At 43.5% G+C, this 15,331-nt stretch overlaps 1 protein-coding gene across 1 annotated transcript in view; it reads left to right on the plus strand.

The window, feature by feature from the left end:
- Nucleotides 1-216: 216 nt before the first annotated feature.
- Nucleotides 217-15,331, plus strand: part of NHSL1 (NHS-like 1) — a 102,543-nt gene continuing 87,428 nt past the window's right edge. The window contains exon 1 of the mRNA XM_010574634.1: nucleotides 217-421. Coding sequence (XP_010572936.1) covers nucleotides 217-421 — 205 coding nt within the window. The remainder of the gene's footprint in view (nucleotides 422-15,331) is intronic.

Here is a 15,331-nt window from a genome sequence, read left to right on the forward strand (position 1 = left end):
GCTCCCTAAGTGCTGTATCAAAACAGCTTCAGGGGAGCTGTGCTGGCACGGTCACCCACCTCCATGCTGGTGCTGGTTCAAATGCAGCCAGAAGAAACCTGGACGGAAGTCGGATTGAAATTGTTTAGCCTCCCACGAAAACCACTGAGAAAGGGGACAGGAACAATTGCAGAAAGGTCTGTTTGCAGCCGAGGCCAGTAGCTGGCTTGAAAGAAAATGAAAAAGGAGTGTGTTTCGAGATCTTTCAAACTCAAACAAAACCCTGGCTCCCTCTCGCGTGCTGTAAGCTGGATAAATTTCTCCTCCTTGTCAAGGCAGACAAAGAGATTGTTTCGCAGCGATGGTGAACTCTCCTCCATGTGCGTGCAGCAGGTAGACGACGATGATGAGAACTGGACCTACAGGAGCCAGCAGAGAAAAGGTGACTTGCTTTCTTTTTAACCCTTGTGATTGCTGCTGCTGCTGTGTCAGCCCCTGGTCCGTGCTGTTGTCCAGCTGCTGGGGTCCCGCGGGGAGCCAGGAGCCGCAGGTGGGGTAGGAGGAGGAGGGCAGCACAAAAGCCTAGGCACAGCATTGCCTTGCCCAGTTTTTCTTGGGTTAAAACTGTGAAAGCTTGTAGTAATCAACAGGGAAAACCTTTAATTTCCATCGGGGCAACATAAGGGTACTGACTGTGTGGTGTGTAGGTAAGTTTTTGGTTACTCTCCTTGTAGCCAATAGTCACTGGTGGCAGCTCCTTTGGGCAGGTGCTGCAGGAATCTCTCCTCTCTATGGGGTACCAAAAGCCATTTCAGACTCCACTTGTAACAGTCTGGGTGGCTTTTTGGATGACTGCCTCACGGTCCTGCTGGAAAATTTCAAGTGTATTTTGGTTTATGAGGGCAGAATGAGAAGAGGTCCCAGATGCAAAATAAAAGAGATGAAGGGATGCTGATGGGAATTGCTCCACAGAGAGGAGGAGGGAGATCTAGGATGCGAGATAGGCAGCTCTGAATGAATCCTTGAAATACTCAAACCTGGAGTACATTTTATATGAGACTTTTTAAAAGTACTTTTCTTCTTTGTGTTCATTTTTTTGAATGGAGTATGTCAGGTACTTGTTCAAGCATACCTCATATTTACCATAAATCAAAATAAATTTCAGAAGTTTGCTCCTCTGAGATGGTGAGCACTGTTACCACTGCATTTACTGGCTGGCAGGCAGTGGCATGTGTGTGTGTGGTTAAAAATACTTGATAAAGTGATTTGGTTGTAATTTCTCTAGTGCTGCCAGTGCACTGGTTTGTTAAAGGAAAGTGTAAGGTTGACTTAGTTCTGCTGCAAGATCACCTTTGTAAGAGCAGGCAGGCTCTCCAAGGGCATTTGAACTTCAAAGGGATTTTTATTTCTTTTCATTTCTGGGAGCAGTTAATAGCTATTTGACCAGAATTTCAGTTCCGAGTCAGAATAAATTGTTGCTTTAGTAAATGGTTTAGATGCAGGAACACTAACACAGGATGTATATGCTTGTGCTTTGCTCGCAGCATGCTAGGAGACGATTTTAATCTGTGCTTTGAAGATTGTTTTTTAACCCCTTTTGCTGCTGAAAAACTTCTAAAAAGGGAGTTTGCATTTGCAGCCAGTGGCTAATTTTTACTTTTGATTGTTGGCATGTTGATATTGTGCAGCAATGTCAGATATACTTCTAACGCCTGTCGGATCTTACTTGCTGTGGATCAGAAGAAGCACAGAGTCCTGCTGCTGGTCACTGTGTAACTTCCATAAGAGTTTCTCATGCTGCCTTCCTTAGCCTGCTCGCACACAAGGCAGAGATGGGAAAGGAAGCTTTACTGATGGATTAATGGTGTATTAATTTTTCTGAGTGATTTACATAAAGAGCCCATTGTACAGGCTGGAGGGGGAGGGCAGAATTCCTCCCGTAATTGGGCAGCAAGCTATGAAAGCCTCCCTGCCTGCCTATAGCGGAGATGACAATACATCATTTTTGAAAGGAAGGTGGAGGGAGGTATAGATTATGCAGGGTTTATTTCCCCTTTGCAGGGCACAATTTGACTCGACTTCTAAAATCTGCCTGGATCATCAATCTAACTGTGCACTTCTGCCTGTCTGGGATCCTCTGCTCGGAGGGAGCTGACAAGCTGGCAGGGGATGCCAGGGCTGGAGGGAGTTTGGGTTATATACTTGGGCAGGAGAAGCTTGTCATGGCTGTGTTTCACCCAGGGTTGTGAGTCAGGCTTGCACGGTGTTGGAGCAGTTTGAGTATCGGTACCTGGCAGAGTTGTCATCTTGTGTTTGTGTTCAAAGGCAAAACAATGTGTGATAAATGAATACTTGCGTACTCGAATTAGCTTGCTCCATTGGACCGTTGCGTTACTGCTTGCCAGCCTTTGTAAAACTGAGGGCTCAAAACAATATTGTCTTTGGTGCTTGAGTTAACCATCTCACTTAAAATTAATGCAGACTAGAAAGAAATGGGATGCACAGGGGGCTGGAAGGATGGCTAGTTTTATATAGAAAACCAAACTGTTTATTTTAAATTAGCTGAAAAACTATTAAAATTTCATCTATCAAAATAATTTTGCCTCCAGTTCTTCCTTAGGTAAATTGGTAAAAAGGTAAGCCTGACAATTCCCAGGGTCTATCTTTTTCTTCGCCTAACTGGACGTGTAAAGGCAGGAGTGTTAACAGAAGTTGGAAATGAAGGAATTGTTGTTTTTCTTTCAGAGCTGTTTCTCTTCCTGTCTTTTTAAACCTCTTATTCTTTTGCCGCTTCATTGCTCTTCCTGTCTCATATTGCATTCCCACGAGGCTGCTAGGTGACAGGCACAAGACAGCATGTGTTGCGTGGTATTTCACCAGCAAAGTGGCTAATCTGCATTGGCTGCAAACGGGAACTTGCAAACAGTAGCGAGCAGCGAGATTGGTTGGATTTGTCAGTTTAAAATGAGCAAGAAAAACAAAAAGTAAATGCTAACTGCAAACCTGGGGCACACCCTGATGCCCCGCGCGGCTGAGCTCTATTTGTGTGGAAGTCAAGTCGGGGGCTGCCGCTTTGCTCTTTGTTTTTAAAAGGTACACAGTAATGCAGAGTGTTTTGGAACTGGTAGCACCAATTAGACTACGCATCTGATAATGCAGTTACTAAAAGACACGGTAAAAGTTGATAGTAAGATAAAGGTTTGTTGTTTGAAACATCACTTGCTCAGCCCTCTTTCTCCGCAGCCAGCTGAAGGACCTTTGAAACGAGAGCACGCTGTTAACTCCCGTGTTTCTCCTCTTTAATCTGAGTTTTTAGTTCCGATTTCTCACTCTTTGGGGTAGCAGAAGTTTCCTTCATTCTGGGGCGTGTGTGGGGGTGAAATGATCTTTTTTTATTCCCGACAGCTGCTCCAAGCGTCCTTTCTCTCTTGAGTAGGCACTGCTTACCCCTTTCTGTTCCCGGAGGTGGCTCCAAGGGGAGAGGGCGGGCCAGCGTGGCCAGGGTCGATCTGAATGTGAACTCATCCAGCCCGATACGCACTGAGCCCGTGGAGCTGGCCGCGCTTCACGCCGGCGCAGCGGGGTGTGGGGCAGTGGTGCTGGGGGTGCTGCTGGCGGGGGTTGTCCGCCTGGGGGAAGGCGCCGGGGCGGCAGAGGCCGGCCTTCTCTGCCGCCCTGGGTCAGCAGAGCTGGGCTGTTCTGCTCAGCAGGGCCCTGTGGGCTCACGAGGCAGCTTCGTGAGCACTCCCTAACTGCTCTGCGTGAGGGTCCTTAACATAAACGCATGTGGAATGCCCATTTTTGACTTGCAAAAACCAGTCTAAATGTGGAACTGTATCTTAATGCTATGAAGTCCTTCAATTCGTAAGTAACTACTTGTGGGCTCAGCCTTTCATATCCTTGTGGCATATCCTGTGGAGGTAATCCTGACGTCCTGATGACAACTCTTACCACAGCTGTCAGGTAACTTCCTACCACCCGCTGCATATCAAGGACTCAGAACGTCACGCTTACCAAGGGGTTAAATTTCCACAAACTGGACAATTAATTTCTTCTGTCACAGTAGCAATATTGGTGCTGCCTTATCACGTCAGTAAAAATGATCTTTAGTTATGCCTATACTACCTGTGGTCAGTTTAAACGTATATTGCATAAGTTTGATACTATCAGAGGAGTTTTTCTTCACATTCCAGAGGCAGAGTTCGGACTCAAGACCTTCAGTTTTTGTAATACCAAGGAGTTTGTATTCTCAGTGCTTCCTGTAGAAACTTAGTGTAGGGATATGCACCTCTGACGTTGTCCAACTGCAGGGTCAGAGCATCAGCTTGGTCTTTTTCTAAAGTCCACATGAATTTTTAAATTTTGGTTTTTTAAGTCGTGAACACAGTTCACAAGGGGGGTTCAGAGTCAGAGCACTAATCACTTTTTTTTTTTTTTTTTTAGTAATGAGGTGTAAGAGTACCAAGAACTAGGAAGTCCCCATAAGCAAGATTACTGAATCCAGGCTTGCTGTTGCTATTGTAATGTAAAATCATTTAACGGGGCTTTTTTTCCTATATGTTTTTGCACAAGATCTTGTGTTCAAGGGGGTAAAAAGTCATGTCAGTTCCTACACAGATAAGGGCCCATAAACCTGAAGGGAGCTGTTAGTGTTTGTAGAAGCAGTAATATGTGATGGATTGTAGTGCTGGGGCGTGTGTGTCTGTGAAACAGATTCTTGAAGCTTTGGGCAAGTCCATAAATGATTATTTATGGAAACCTCAAAAAGCATTTGTGCAAGAGACTGGAATAACTCCCAAACAAATATTATATCTTCTATATACCTTTTTGTGGAAAAGTTTTTTTTTTTTTTAAAGACCTGAACATTTTATAGACATGCAGTTTTGTGTATATGAGCAGATATACACAAATCTAAATATTTAAGTGGGAAAAATAGTGAGAGATTTGATACAAAGGCCAATTTTCTATCTTGTCATACCTTTTACATGTTATAGATTCTGTTTGCGTAGATAAAATTGGATATAGTTATACGCGTTTGTAAAAATTTGCCTATATGGTCAAGTTTGTGTCTTAGTATTTGTGGTTGAAACTGTTGGATGTTGTGCTTTTATAGAAGCAGTTCTCGGCTGGAAGCAGAGGTACTACTTAAATTACTTAGGGTGTACTATTTGTATTTGCATGTTTGTATCATGGTGCAGCAGACAGTTCTGTAAAACTTTCACTATATGCAGTTGCAATTGAAACTTTTCATGCTGGTAAAACAGCTGGAGACAGTCAAAAGTCCTGCATTTAACTACAACTTGAAGTAGCAACTTGTGTATGCTGCTACATAAATGCAAATTTAATCAAAACTTTGCCTTCTTTCCCATGTCTTCTGGTAAATATTGCCATAGATGGGCATCTGAAAGTGGGTTTGCTAAGCAAAAATTTGTAAGCTACAGAAACAAATAAACTTTAAGTAAGAAATGTTGACATATCACAGAATCATTTGTTCAAACCCACATCTCTACTTTTGCTTTATCAAAAAAACATGGATCCAGCCATCATTGCTATTCGTTCTATAAATTCCTTGCCAAATTTCAATCCTTTGCTATTTTTATAGTACAAATAACTTGTACTAAAAAAAAAAAATAAAAATGTTCTGTCACCTGATCAAAACCTTCCAGGTGAAAATAGAAGAAAAAATAACTTGCTATGACCTTAAACATTTGCTGCAGCCCTTCCCTCTTTCCCAGCTGCTATCCCAGCATGTCCATTCCTTTGCAGGAGGCAGTGGCTGGAGAAATGCAGTCTGTGCTAAAGGACATTTCCGAGTAGATTTTTTTTACAAACAGTTGTGGCTGGTTCCACTGTCTATATGCTGTCTCCTCCAAGAGCCATAACCTCTTACTAATGTAAGTTTACTGTGTTGAAGTGTCTTAATCTCTCAGGGGATTGTGGAGGGGTTTTTTTGTTACGAGGAAGGAGTTGAAGGGAAGAACACGCTTGTATGGCATGCTAGAGCTGCTGTCTCAGAAGGGTGCTTTTGTTAGATGAAGGGCAAGTTAGCTGCCGGTATTTGGGAACCGTGAAGCTCCCTGGGTTGCTGCTCCTGGGGCAGGTGCTGGTTCCTTCTGGGCAGCTCTGTGCTGCTGCGAAGTGAGACCCCGACTGTTCTTACCTTCTGTAGCACACCTTGAGTTCCACTTGCAGAGTAGCTCCAGTAGGTTTTCTTGGCTGGTCGCTGTAGGAGACCACAGTCTTGGGAAATGCAAACAAATTGAGTAGCACCTGACTTAACCGTGTGTTTCCAAAGTTACAAGGACATCGCAACCCAATTTGTCTTGCAATTTAGCTTTACTTGATGTTTGAATTGGCACTGTAGCTAGAGCAGCGCTCTTCACAGAATAGTATGTCCTTTGCTTCCTTCTTTGCAGAGATGAAGAAACACACAGGGTGCTGTGATCTTCCTTCTGAGAGTGTATTGTTTTGATCTTTATGAATGGCTTCAAGTTACATTTCATGATGTATACACTTCTATACACTTTTTTTTTTGTTGTTGTTCCCAGGATACTTCTTGTGCCCTCTGAAGTCCAGCTAATCCTTAGGCTGAAAACTTGGGGCAAATGTTTCCCCCTCAGTAGAGGGTCAAAACTGATGTCTCCTGACCTTCACATTTGACTTTTAGCTAGCTGTATTTTATAAAGCAGACTGGGTGTTTTCCAGTGAGACATTGTATGCGCTGTTTGAGCTGAAACAACGCGCTGTATGTGCTTTCCTACGCGCTGGTCATCAAGAAAGAGAATACATGAAAATTTCTGTTTTCATGCAGTTGTTAGCCAAGTGTTCCATGAATTGTCCCCTAAAACTGAGGGGACCTTTGTCTCCAGCATGGTCATAGCTCACTATTCTGGCAGGACATTGCAAATATTACAGCTACTTGTTTTTCTCCAATCTCCATTACAAATGAAAAGAAAGCGAAGTTAAAGGTTAAGAATGTGGTTTAATAACTAAAGTTAATAAATTTTGCAAGAGTGTATTTAGCTTCTATTACAATATATGGAACAATTAAAAAGGGTGGATTTGACAGTTTGTAATTTAAACTGTGAAATACATTTTCTTCTTGTCTTTTAGTTGCAGAATCCAAATAAAAATAAATTAAATTCTAGGTTTTCCATCCACCTGTTTTTTTGCTGACATTTACCTATTAATTTTTCTACTAGCCTCTCTTTCCCACTTGTAGGTAGAAACCTCTTTGTTGTCTTTTTCTTTTTTTTCTGGGGAACTGAAATGGGATCTCTGCTGTAACCTTATGTGTACCTTGTTGTTCCAAAGCCTGAGCTGAAGTGGTCAGTTAAAATATAAGGCTTAGGTGCTTATGATATCTATGCAAGGTATATTTTCAGCATGTGAGCATGTATGTTGGACATGTAAGAGTATGGCGTATTTTCCATCCCAAGGAAAGGGTAATTAATATGTATACCCTCTGCTCCTTCTAGAGCTTCCCTTATATAAGGCATGGCAGCTTCTGCTTGGCACTTTATCTCCCTGAAGCAGATGGATTCCCTGGACATTGAGTCTCGATGAACTTGCAGTGTTCCGAAGGCAGTTACTAGCTGTGAATTAAATGCATTGCAAGTGGTGTATCACTTGCCCATTCACTCAAAATGAAAAGATGCGAGAAGTGTGTAGAAGGCTTTCGGTAAAGTTGCTCAGAAGTTGTCAAATCAAAACACCGAAGCAGAGGGATTGAGAGGGCTGCGTTTTGCTTGAGAGTAGCTCACAAAGATGTTAAATAGAAGTTATCCATGGTTGCAGTTTCTCCAAGGTAACACAGGTCCATAATAAAAGTGCACACACATTTGTGTGCGTGTATATTGGCAGGGAGAGGGGAGGCAGAGACATGACCCCCCCTTCCCACTTCTTACATGAACTGTGGCCATGTCCATTAACCGTGGTACAAGAAGCCATGCTTGCCAGTTGGCAGGTCAGCTTTGATGGGGACGGCTGCTGGATGGAGGCACAGCTTGGCCTCCTCACTGCTTCACCCGGGCAGCATGTCCCCATCGGTCGGGTCCCATCAGACCCGCTCCCATCACCTGCTGCCTCTCTTTCCTTTTGCTTGCATGGGTGAATCTTCTTACTTCTCTGTGGCTCTGTTTTATTTTGCACATATGGGTGTTTGCTCTCTAATGCAGCAGGGATGCTCATGGTTTACGTATTTGGCTTAATACTCTGAATCACACTCTTGTAGGCACCTCGCTAGTGACTATAATAAAGAGGGACCTATGGAAAAAACAGGCTCTTAATTTTGGTTCTGTCATTCATGCCCAATTTCAGTCCCTGAAATAGGTATAGAAACTAATGAAAAGTGGAGGCTGTTGCCTTTTAGAAACTGAAATTTGTTTGTACTTGCTCGTAATTTCCATAGAGTCTTTTGTATCTGTTTTTCTCCCTTGTAATCAAGGCTGCTGAAGAGCTGATGAGTAAGGGTGACTGATTACAGCACACTGTACACTTACATGGAAACTTTCATCCAGGAGTTATTAACTCAGTTTTATTACCCGTGAGTAATGCATGTTATACCATGTATGATAAATGTGGCATTTTCATTTCAGAATGCAAATGAGGTCATTGTGGCATGCAGTGGCAGAATCAGGTATGAAATTATACATTTGACTTGTAGCCAACTTGACCTGCTTTTGCAGAGGGAGAAGAACCCCCTGTGCTCGGCAGCACAACTCCTTCCACCGGGCTGCCGGCTGGCTAAGACCAGCAGAGCTGGACCAGCACTGAGGGGGATGCAGCTCCTACACAGTCTCCAGTAGATACTGCTTCAGCTGCGACTGTGGGGAAGGCAGCAAATATATTAAATTAATCAGGTCAAATGAGAAATAATTCATTTTGTTCTCCTTGCTCTGCGCTGACACTTCACACACACATGCTGGAGCCTCAGTGAAGAAGCAGTCACGTTTTTACCGTAGGGGCGATGGCAGAAAATGCCTTGGGACTAGCTTGGGTTTGTAGCAAGGAAAGAGCCAGAACTGGTGGGCATTCAGGAATATTTCCCATTGCAATGCACAGGTGAGGCTGTAATAACCTACAAACCGCTCTGACACCCTGCTCTGTGCTCTGTTACTGATGAGAGTGCTTGCTCTGTTTGCTACCCAAGGACAGTGAATGCCAAAGTGCCGATTCTTGTCATTTGTTTTCAAGGACTTGGGTGTATTTTGGCCCATGGCTTTAAATCAAAAGAGAACTGCTTAAAGTACTGCTGGTTTTAGCTCAGTATTTCAGTGAACTATATCTGGTCCGTTAGGTAAGCACGTTGACGATGTCAAGACGGCTCCCAGCTAGTACTGATGGCGTGCCCGCATGGTTGTACCCCTTAGGTCAGAAGAGAAACTCATTTTTCTGTTTGCTTTCTTGTGTTTGTCTGGTGCGTGTTTGAGCCTTGGGGAGATTTTTGATAAAAGACCGTTGTTCTGTATTCGGTGACAATGCGCTGTAATTGTGCGTATTCCAGGAAACAAACCATTCTTTTCTCCTCCTCCTTGTGAGGCTGTGTGTAACAGTATAGTTGTCTTTGGATGCCAGGATGATAATGGGGTTAATTCAGGTGTCCTTCCTGCCACCTGTGATTTTGATATTCCTGGTTACCCAAAGGTGGCCTCAGAGCATTCCTCAGCGTCTTGTTGTTACCAGGGCTAGTGAAATACTGAGGGCATCTGTCTGGAGGAGCAAGCCCATGTCAACCTGTCCTACACCTGCAGCGATTTTCTGGAGTGGTGCACAGGTGGCTGGGCAAATGAAAGTGCCTGCAAGGGGCTTTTTGGTTTTGTTTTAATAGTAAACATTATTAATAAAGCCCTGTTGCATCCATTAATCAAAGATAATTTGACACTCAACCCTTGCAAAACAATCATTTTTTATTTCAGAGCAGGTCTTTTAGCAACAGATTGAAATTACTGGATGACCTGTTGTTTTTCCAGACTTTTTCTTCAGAATGTCTACTCTAGCCTCTCTTTAAATTTAGGACAGTCAGTGACTGTTTTGGTATAATTCGTTTTCTCCTTGTCACGTGGTAAGCCTCTATACACTTTGGTCCTCCCCACACAACCAGGAATGCCCTCTTTGTTCGACTTCTGCGGCAAAGAAATTCCTGAATGAATTTGGAGAAGTTGGTTACAGATTCTTTTCTTGACCTACAGCAGCTCTTAAAAAAGATTTTGCCCTCTCTGTGCCCTTTGTCCAAAGAGTAAGGCAAACAAAAGATAAGGCAAACTAATTCATGACTTCATTGTGTTTGTTTTCTTCCTCACTTGAGGCAGAAGACAGCCCATTACTAAAACCATTTATTTTATTATTTTTAATGCCAAGCACTTTGCACCTATAGACATTGCTGGGTTTATTACAAAGAACTTTTTGTTTATAATAATCAGAAACCATAACACAATTTCACAAATGCTGTGTGTATTATCTAGTTGAAAACTGCCAGTATAGCTATAGCTGGGGTGGGAATAGAAATAAAGTTGTTTCATTGAAAATTGTCTTTTGATGAAAAAAACAGACACACAGATGAAGGATTTTACTTTGGGTCCTGAATTTACATATGACTATGTTCCTCCTTCAAGTAAGAGGTCAGTGCTTTGGGTTTTAATTCTCTGGGAAAACAATTTCAAATGGTTTCAGAGGTTTTATTGGAAGAAGGTTGGTTTAGAAATCAGTTTTAATTATGGGCAAAATTTTTTTCAAATGTTTATGTTGTTTCTGTTCATTCTTGTTGCTTAAATGTGCTTAAAATTCATTTTTCCTCAACCTTCGAATATTTGGAAAATTCTTTTTCTCATGCCAGTCTTGAAAGGTATGACAACGCCCTGTAGCTGTGAATCTGGAAGTACATGAGTAGCACTATACTTGTTGTTTCACTGATAATTTGAGAAGGTCCATTCACACCGCAAGTCACCTGCCTGCACTACTTTTTGCAGGACAGGACACATCTTTTTGCCTCCTGCTATGGTGAATATTTATCAATTTGAGTTACTTGAATTAATCACGGGGTTATTCTAATTATTCACAGTGGATTCTGCTTTAAAGGACATACTTCTAGCCTGATCATTTGAGTAAGTTACTTGTTTCATTATGTTTGCTGTGACTTTCCCCAGAAGAATTTTGTCTTCTATAATAATTTTTAAAATTTTTCTTTCCTTCTCACTGTATGAGGAAACTCCACCCTAATCAGTCCTCAAGTGGAACGGGTGATATAATATGTGCTATCAACTGCAAGAGCAAGAGATAACAGCAAAATATTTTCTCTCACTTTAGAGTTACAAGAATATTTGGTTTTACTTATCAAAATAATGGTTAATATCTTTTCAGCCGGTGCTCGGTTTCCGAGTCGATACTGCCCCTTTAAAGATAGGCTGGGGCTGACCTGACCTCTCTTTATCTCCCCCCTCTTATCACCAGTGGGACCACAGTGCCTCGTAGGCTCTGGGTCTGGCTTTCCTTAGTGCTTGAACCGACTGCAGACTAACTGGTGTTGGGCTGTGACAACCTTCAAGTTGAAAACTTTATTTTTACTCCAGCTGTTTTCTTTGGATAGTTTTTCAGGGTGATTTTTTTTGGTTTTGTTTGTGGGTTTTGTGCACAGTTTGAAAGGGAAACTCTCAGAGTGATTCAGGCTTTAGAAAAAGATCTCTTTCGATAGTTGGCACCCATCTGGGGTGTCAGAAGTGTACATCTCTGCAGACCACTTTGGTTCTAAAAGGAAAAAGGATTTAATTAGACGTCCCAACAGTCCTGCTAGCTGGCAGTCAAGTCGGGATGCCCTTTGCTGTGCAGCAACATCTGAAGCAAGACAGAAACAGTCTAAACCCTCACCCTTTTTCCATGAGTTGGGCAGGTCTGAGCTGTGTTTTCTTCCACACTTGTTTTAATGGTATGATCTCTAGTATAAAAAAATGGTGCAAGTATATACATACTTTTCCTAAATTTATTTCCTTCCATCCTGTTGGATTTTCAGGTTAGGACAGCTAAGAGAAATGGCACTAACGATGTTACATTTTCAACAAGGGAAAAATGACACTGACGTATTTCTTTTAGTTGTTCTCAGAGAGCTGATAGAAATTTCAGTGACTTGAGAGTAAGGGAGAAAATGAAAGACATGGTTTGGTGTGTCAAAATTCCTGACTTCATGTGGTTAAAACACTTCTATTTAGAAGACCATGACCAGTCCTTATTAAACACAGATGTGCATGCACAATTCTTCATGTCAGTCGTGGTCTCCTCTATGGAGCCAGTCTATTTAGCATCCAGTCAGTAGGAGCAGCGCCTCCATGAGAGGTGGCGATGGCAGTTGGCATTATCTCCTCTGCTTCTCCCTTCGTGGGGTAGATGTGGTGGGATGTGTTCCTGGAGGCAGCGCTGCACGCTTGTAGCTGTCTCTTCATATGCAGCTCGACATGGTGCTGGTCTCTTCTGTCAGGTGGCTGGAGATAGGACAAGAGGAAATGGCCTCAAGTTGCAACAAGGGAGATTTAGGTTAGATATTAGGAAAAAATTTTTTACTGAGAGGGTTGTCAGGCATTGGAATAGGCTGCCCAGGGAAGTGGTTGAGTCACCATCCCTGGAGGTATTCAAAAAGTGAGTAGATGGGGTACTTCAGGACATGGTTTAGTGGGCACGGTTGATGGTTGGACTCGATGATCTTGAAGGTCTTTTCCAACCTAAATGATTCTATGATTCTATGACATGTAATGCTTTACGCAGTCAGTATACTTTGTGATTTGACTGTTGGAAGATATTTCCATGTTACTTCTATAGAGTTCACCCTGGTACACTGGGGAAATCTTGTTCCCTAGCATCACAGACAGCAAAATGAGATGTAGGGAGTCGGAGAATCAGTTGCCTGAGGGGACTCAGAGTTGGGACCAGGTGTGATGTCCTGCAAGTGTCACAGCTGCCAGAGAGGGTCCAGGCACCTGTCTAGTTGCTGCAAATGTCCAGGCAAGAGAAGACGATCACTTGGACCTCCTGCCTTCCTAGATGGCAAGGTCCACCACCTCTGAGGCACTCAGAGAGATACCAGGCTTCTGTAGTTCTGCTGCTTGTAAAGCTATGCATGTCTTTGGGGCACTCATAGAGTCCTGACACACTAAAAAAGGGGGGAAATAGATGCTGGACTGCTTTATGCCTGTCTGGGGTTTGGTAATTCTGCTCCCTTCCCAAATCTGTGAATTCTTATTTCATTTATTTATTAGATTTTTTTTAAGCGTTGCCTTGGTCATCAGGAAGGTGGGGATCCCTCCCATTCAGGCTTCTTGGCTGTCCTCACAGTGAGGGTGGGAGAGGGAGCTGGTGAACAGGACACAGGGTATCCCCCAAGGAAGGGAGGCTGACCCAAACCCTCCTAGAGGGGTATGAGCCGCCAGTGTTACGGCCCAGAGCAATTCTGACTTTTCAGCACTTTAATACCACGTTGCCTCTAAGCTGTGTCTAATTTCTCAGACAATGTTATTGTTCCGTAGTTGGCTTCCTCTTCCTTGTTTCATTGACAGTTCTTCCCACTGCCTGTGTGCAGAACTGACTGCTGGTTTTGTCTCTTTTTTGTATTTTTCTGCTTGTGTTTGTGATTCTCCTAGAATCTGTTGTGTTGTTTCTCAGTCCCCAGTGGTGTGTTCACAGCTGCTCTTGGTCCCCAGTGATTATCACTGATGCGCTGCTTACTTCCCCTTCCAGGTAATTAATGAGTAGATTTAACAAGATTGGACCTTAAAATCCCTCTGGTATCCAAGTAACCTTCCTCCAGCTACAATATGGTTTTGTTTATTTTGCCTCCATGAAGTGTTTATTCCTGGAGCCCTCTTAAGAGTTATGGTAGGAAATAGTGTGTGCATGCCTGGAGCACCAGAAAATGGAATTAAGGGGAAAGGGCCCTTTTGCTTCTCAGAGCATAAGGAAATCTTGACATTAGTCTGTACCCTTTCTAGCAGGATTTAAAAGAGAAGAGGCAGGCTAAGCTATGTAAATGCTGTTTCTGGATTTTGAGCTACTCTACTGTAATGTCTCTACTTCTCTGCCACTGCAGCCTGCTCTTAGCCCACTCTAAAATGAAGTAACTTTTCTTACATGGTGGCAGATACTTGAAATGTGATACTTTAAGATCTAAGCAGGGCTAAAGGGACTTAGCATCGCATCAGTGCTGCTTCATCTGGGGTCTAAACTGCCCTTTTCAAGATGTCTGGAGCTCCACACAAAGATAATGTGTGTTTGCATGTGTTCCTTGCTTCCATTTGGCTTTACATGGACGATTTTAGGACTGGTGCATTTGGAGACAGTTGCAATTCTGGCTTGTTCAGCAAGGTAGGTTACCCTGACCCTTACCTTGCTGCCTGGTTCTTTTATTTCTTTGCTGTACAAGGCCAGGCCCTATAAAAGTTAGTCAACACAGCTGCATTCAGACCCAACTATCACCAGTAAGCACAGTGCTGGTGGCAGCTCTTTGTGACCTTTATAAAAATAAAATGCTTACAAGGTTGTGTGCTTCTATTCCTGAAAGTCTCTTCCGCAGAAATAAGGTGTATGTGAGAAATCTTTTTAGCCACAACATCTCTGGTGTTGAGCTGGGGAAGCAGGCTTAAGGCGCACAGAAAGAGATACGCAGTATTCAGAAAACAAGCATTTTCCCACTTGGACTGTGGAGAGTAACTGCTGCGTTGTGGAAGTTCAGTACCCCCAGAACTGAGATGTTGGTGAGAGGGAATGAATACACCTTTGCAAGGTTCCGGCTGGCCCTGTCTCTAGAAACGGTGGTATTCATCTTAATATAAGTCGTCAATTCAGATGCAGCACGGTTTGACGTCTTGTTTAGATTCTCCCTACTCTTCATCTTCTTCGTACAGAAAATTGGGTGGAGGGGTCCTCTGTCCCTCACTAGTGGTCAGGTAAAGATGAGCTGTCTCTGGCGCGAATGTTGAGGTACACTTGCAGGATTTCTGCTTATTAATTAAGCCCGTACGTGTAGGTGAGAGAGAACGCTGCACAAAGAAAGCACTTTCTGGGGAGACACCAGACACGTATTCCAGAACGAAAAAAAAAGAAAAGCCCAAACAAAACCCCAGCCACGCAGAGCAGGGTTAGTAATTCATAACGAACAGTTGAGTGGGGCTGAAGCGATGCATTTCTCTAACGCTGACCCACTGGCGCCCGCCAGCTGAACGCGCAGCGGTGCAAAATGCTGCCCGGTGAGCGACAACAGCCGCCCTCGGGCCGGGGGCTGCGGGCGCGGACCGAGGAGGGCCGGCGGCCCGTTCTGTGAGTGCCGGTCGGGGCGAGGGGAGGTGAGCGGCGGGGAGGTGTCCGCGCTGCGGCG

Source organism: Haliaeetus leucocephalus, unplaced genomic scaffold (genome assembly GCF_000737465.1).
Source record: "Haliaeetus leucocephalus isolate CR32 unplaced genomic scaffold, Haliaeetus_leucocephalus-4.0 Scaffold450, whole genome shotgun sequence".
Lineage (NCBI taxonomy): Eukaryota > Metazoa > Chordata > Aves > Accipitriformes > Accipitridae > Haliaeetus > Haliaeetus leucocephalus.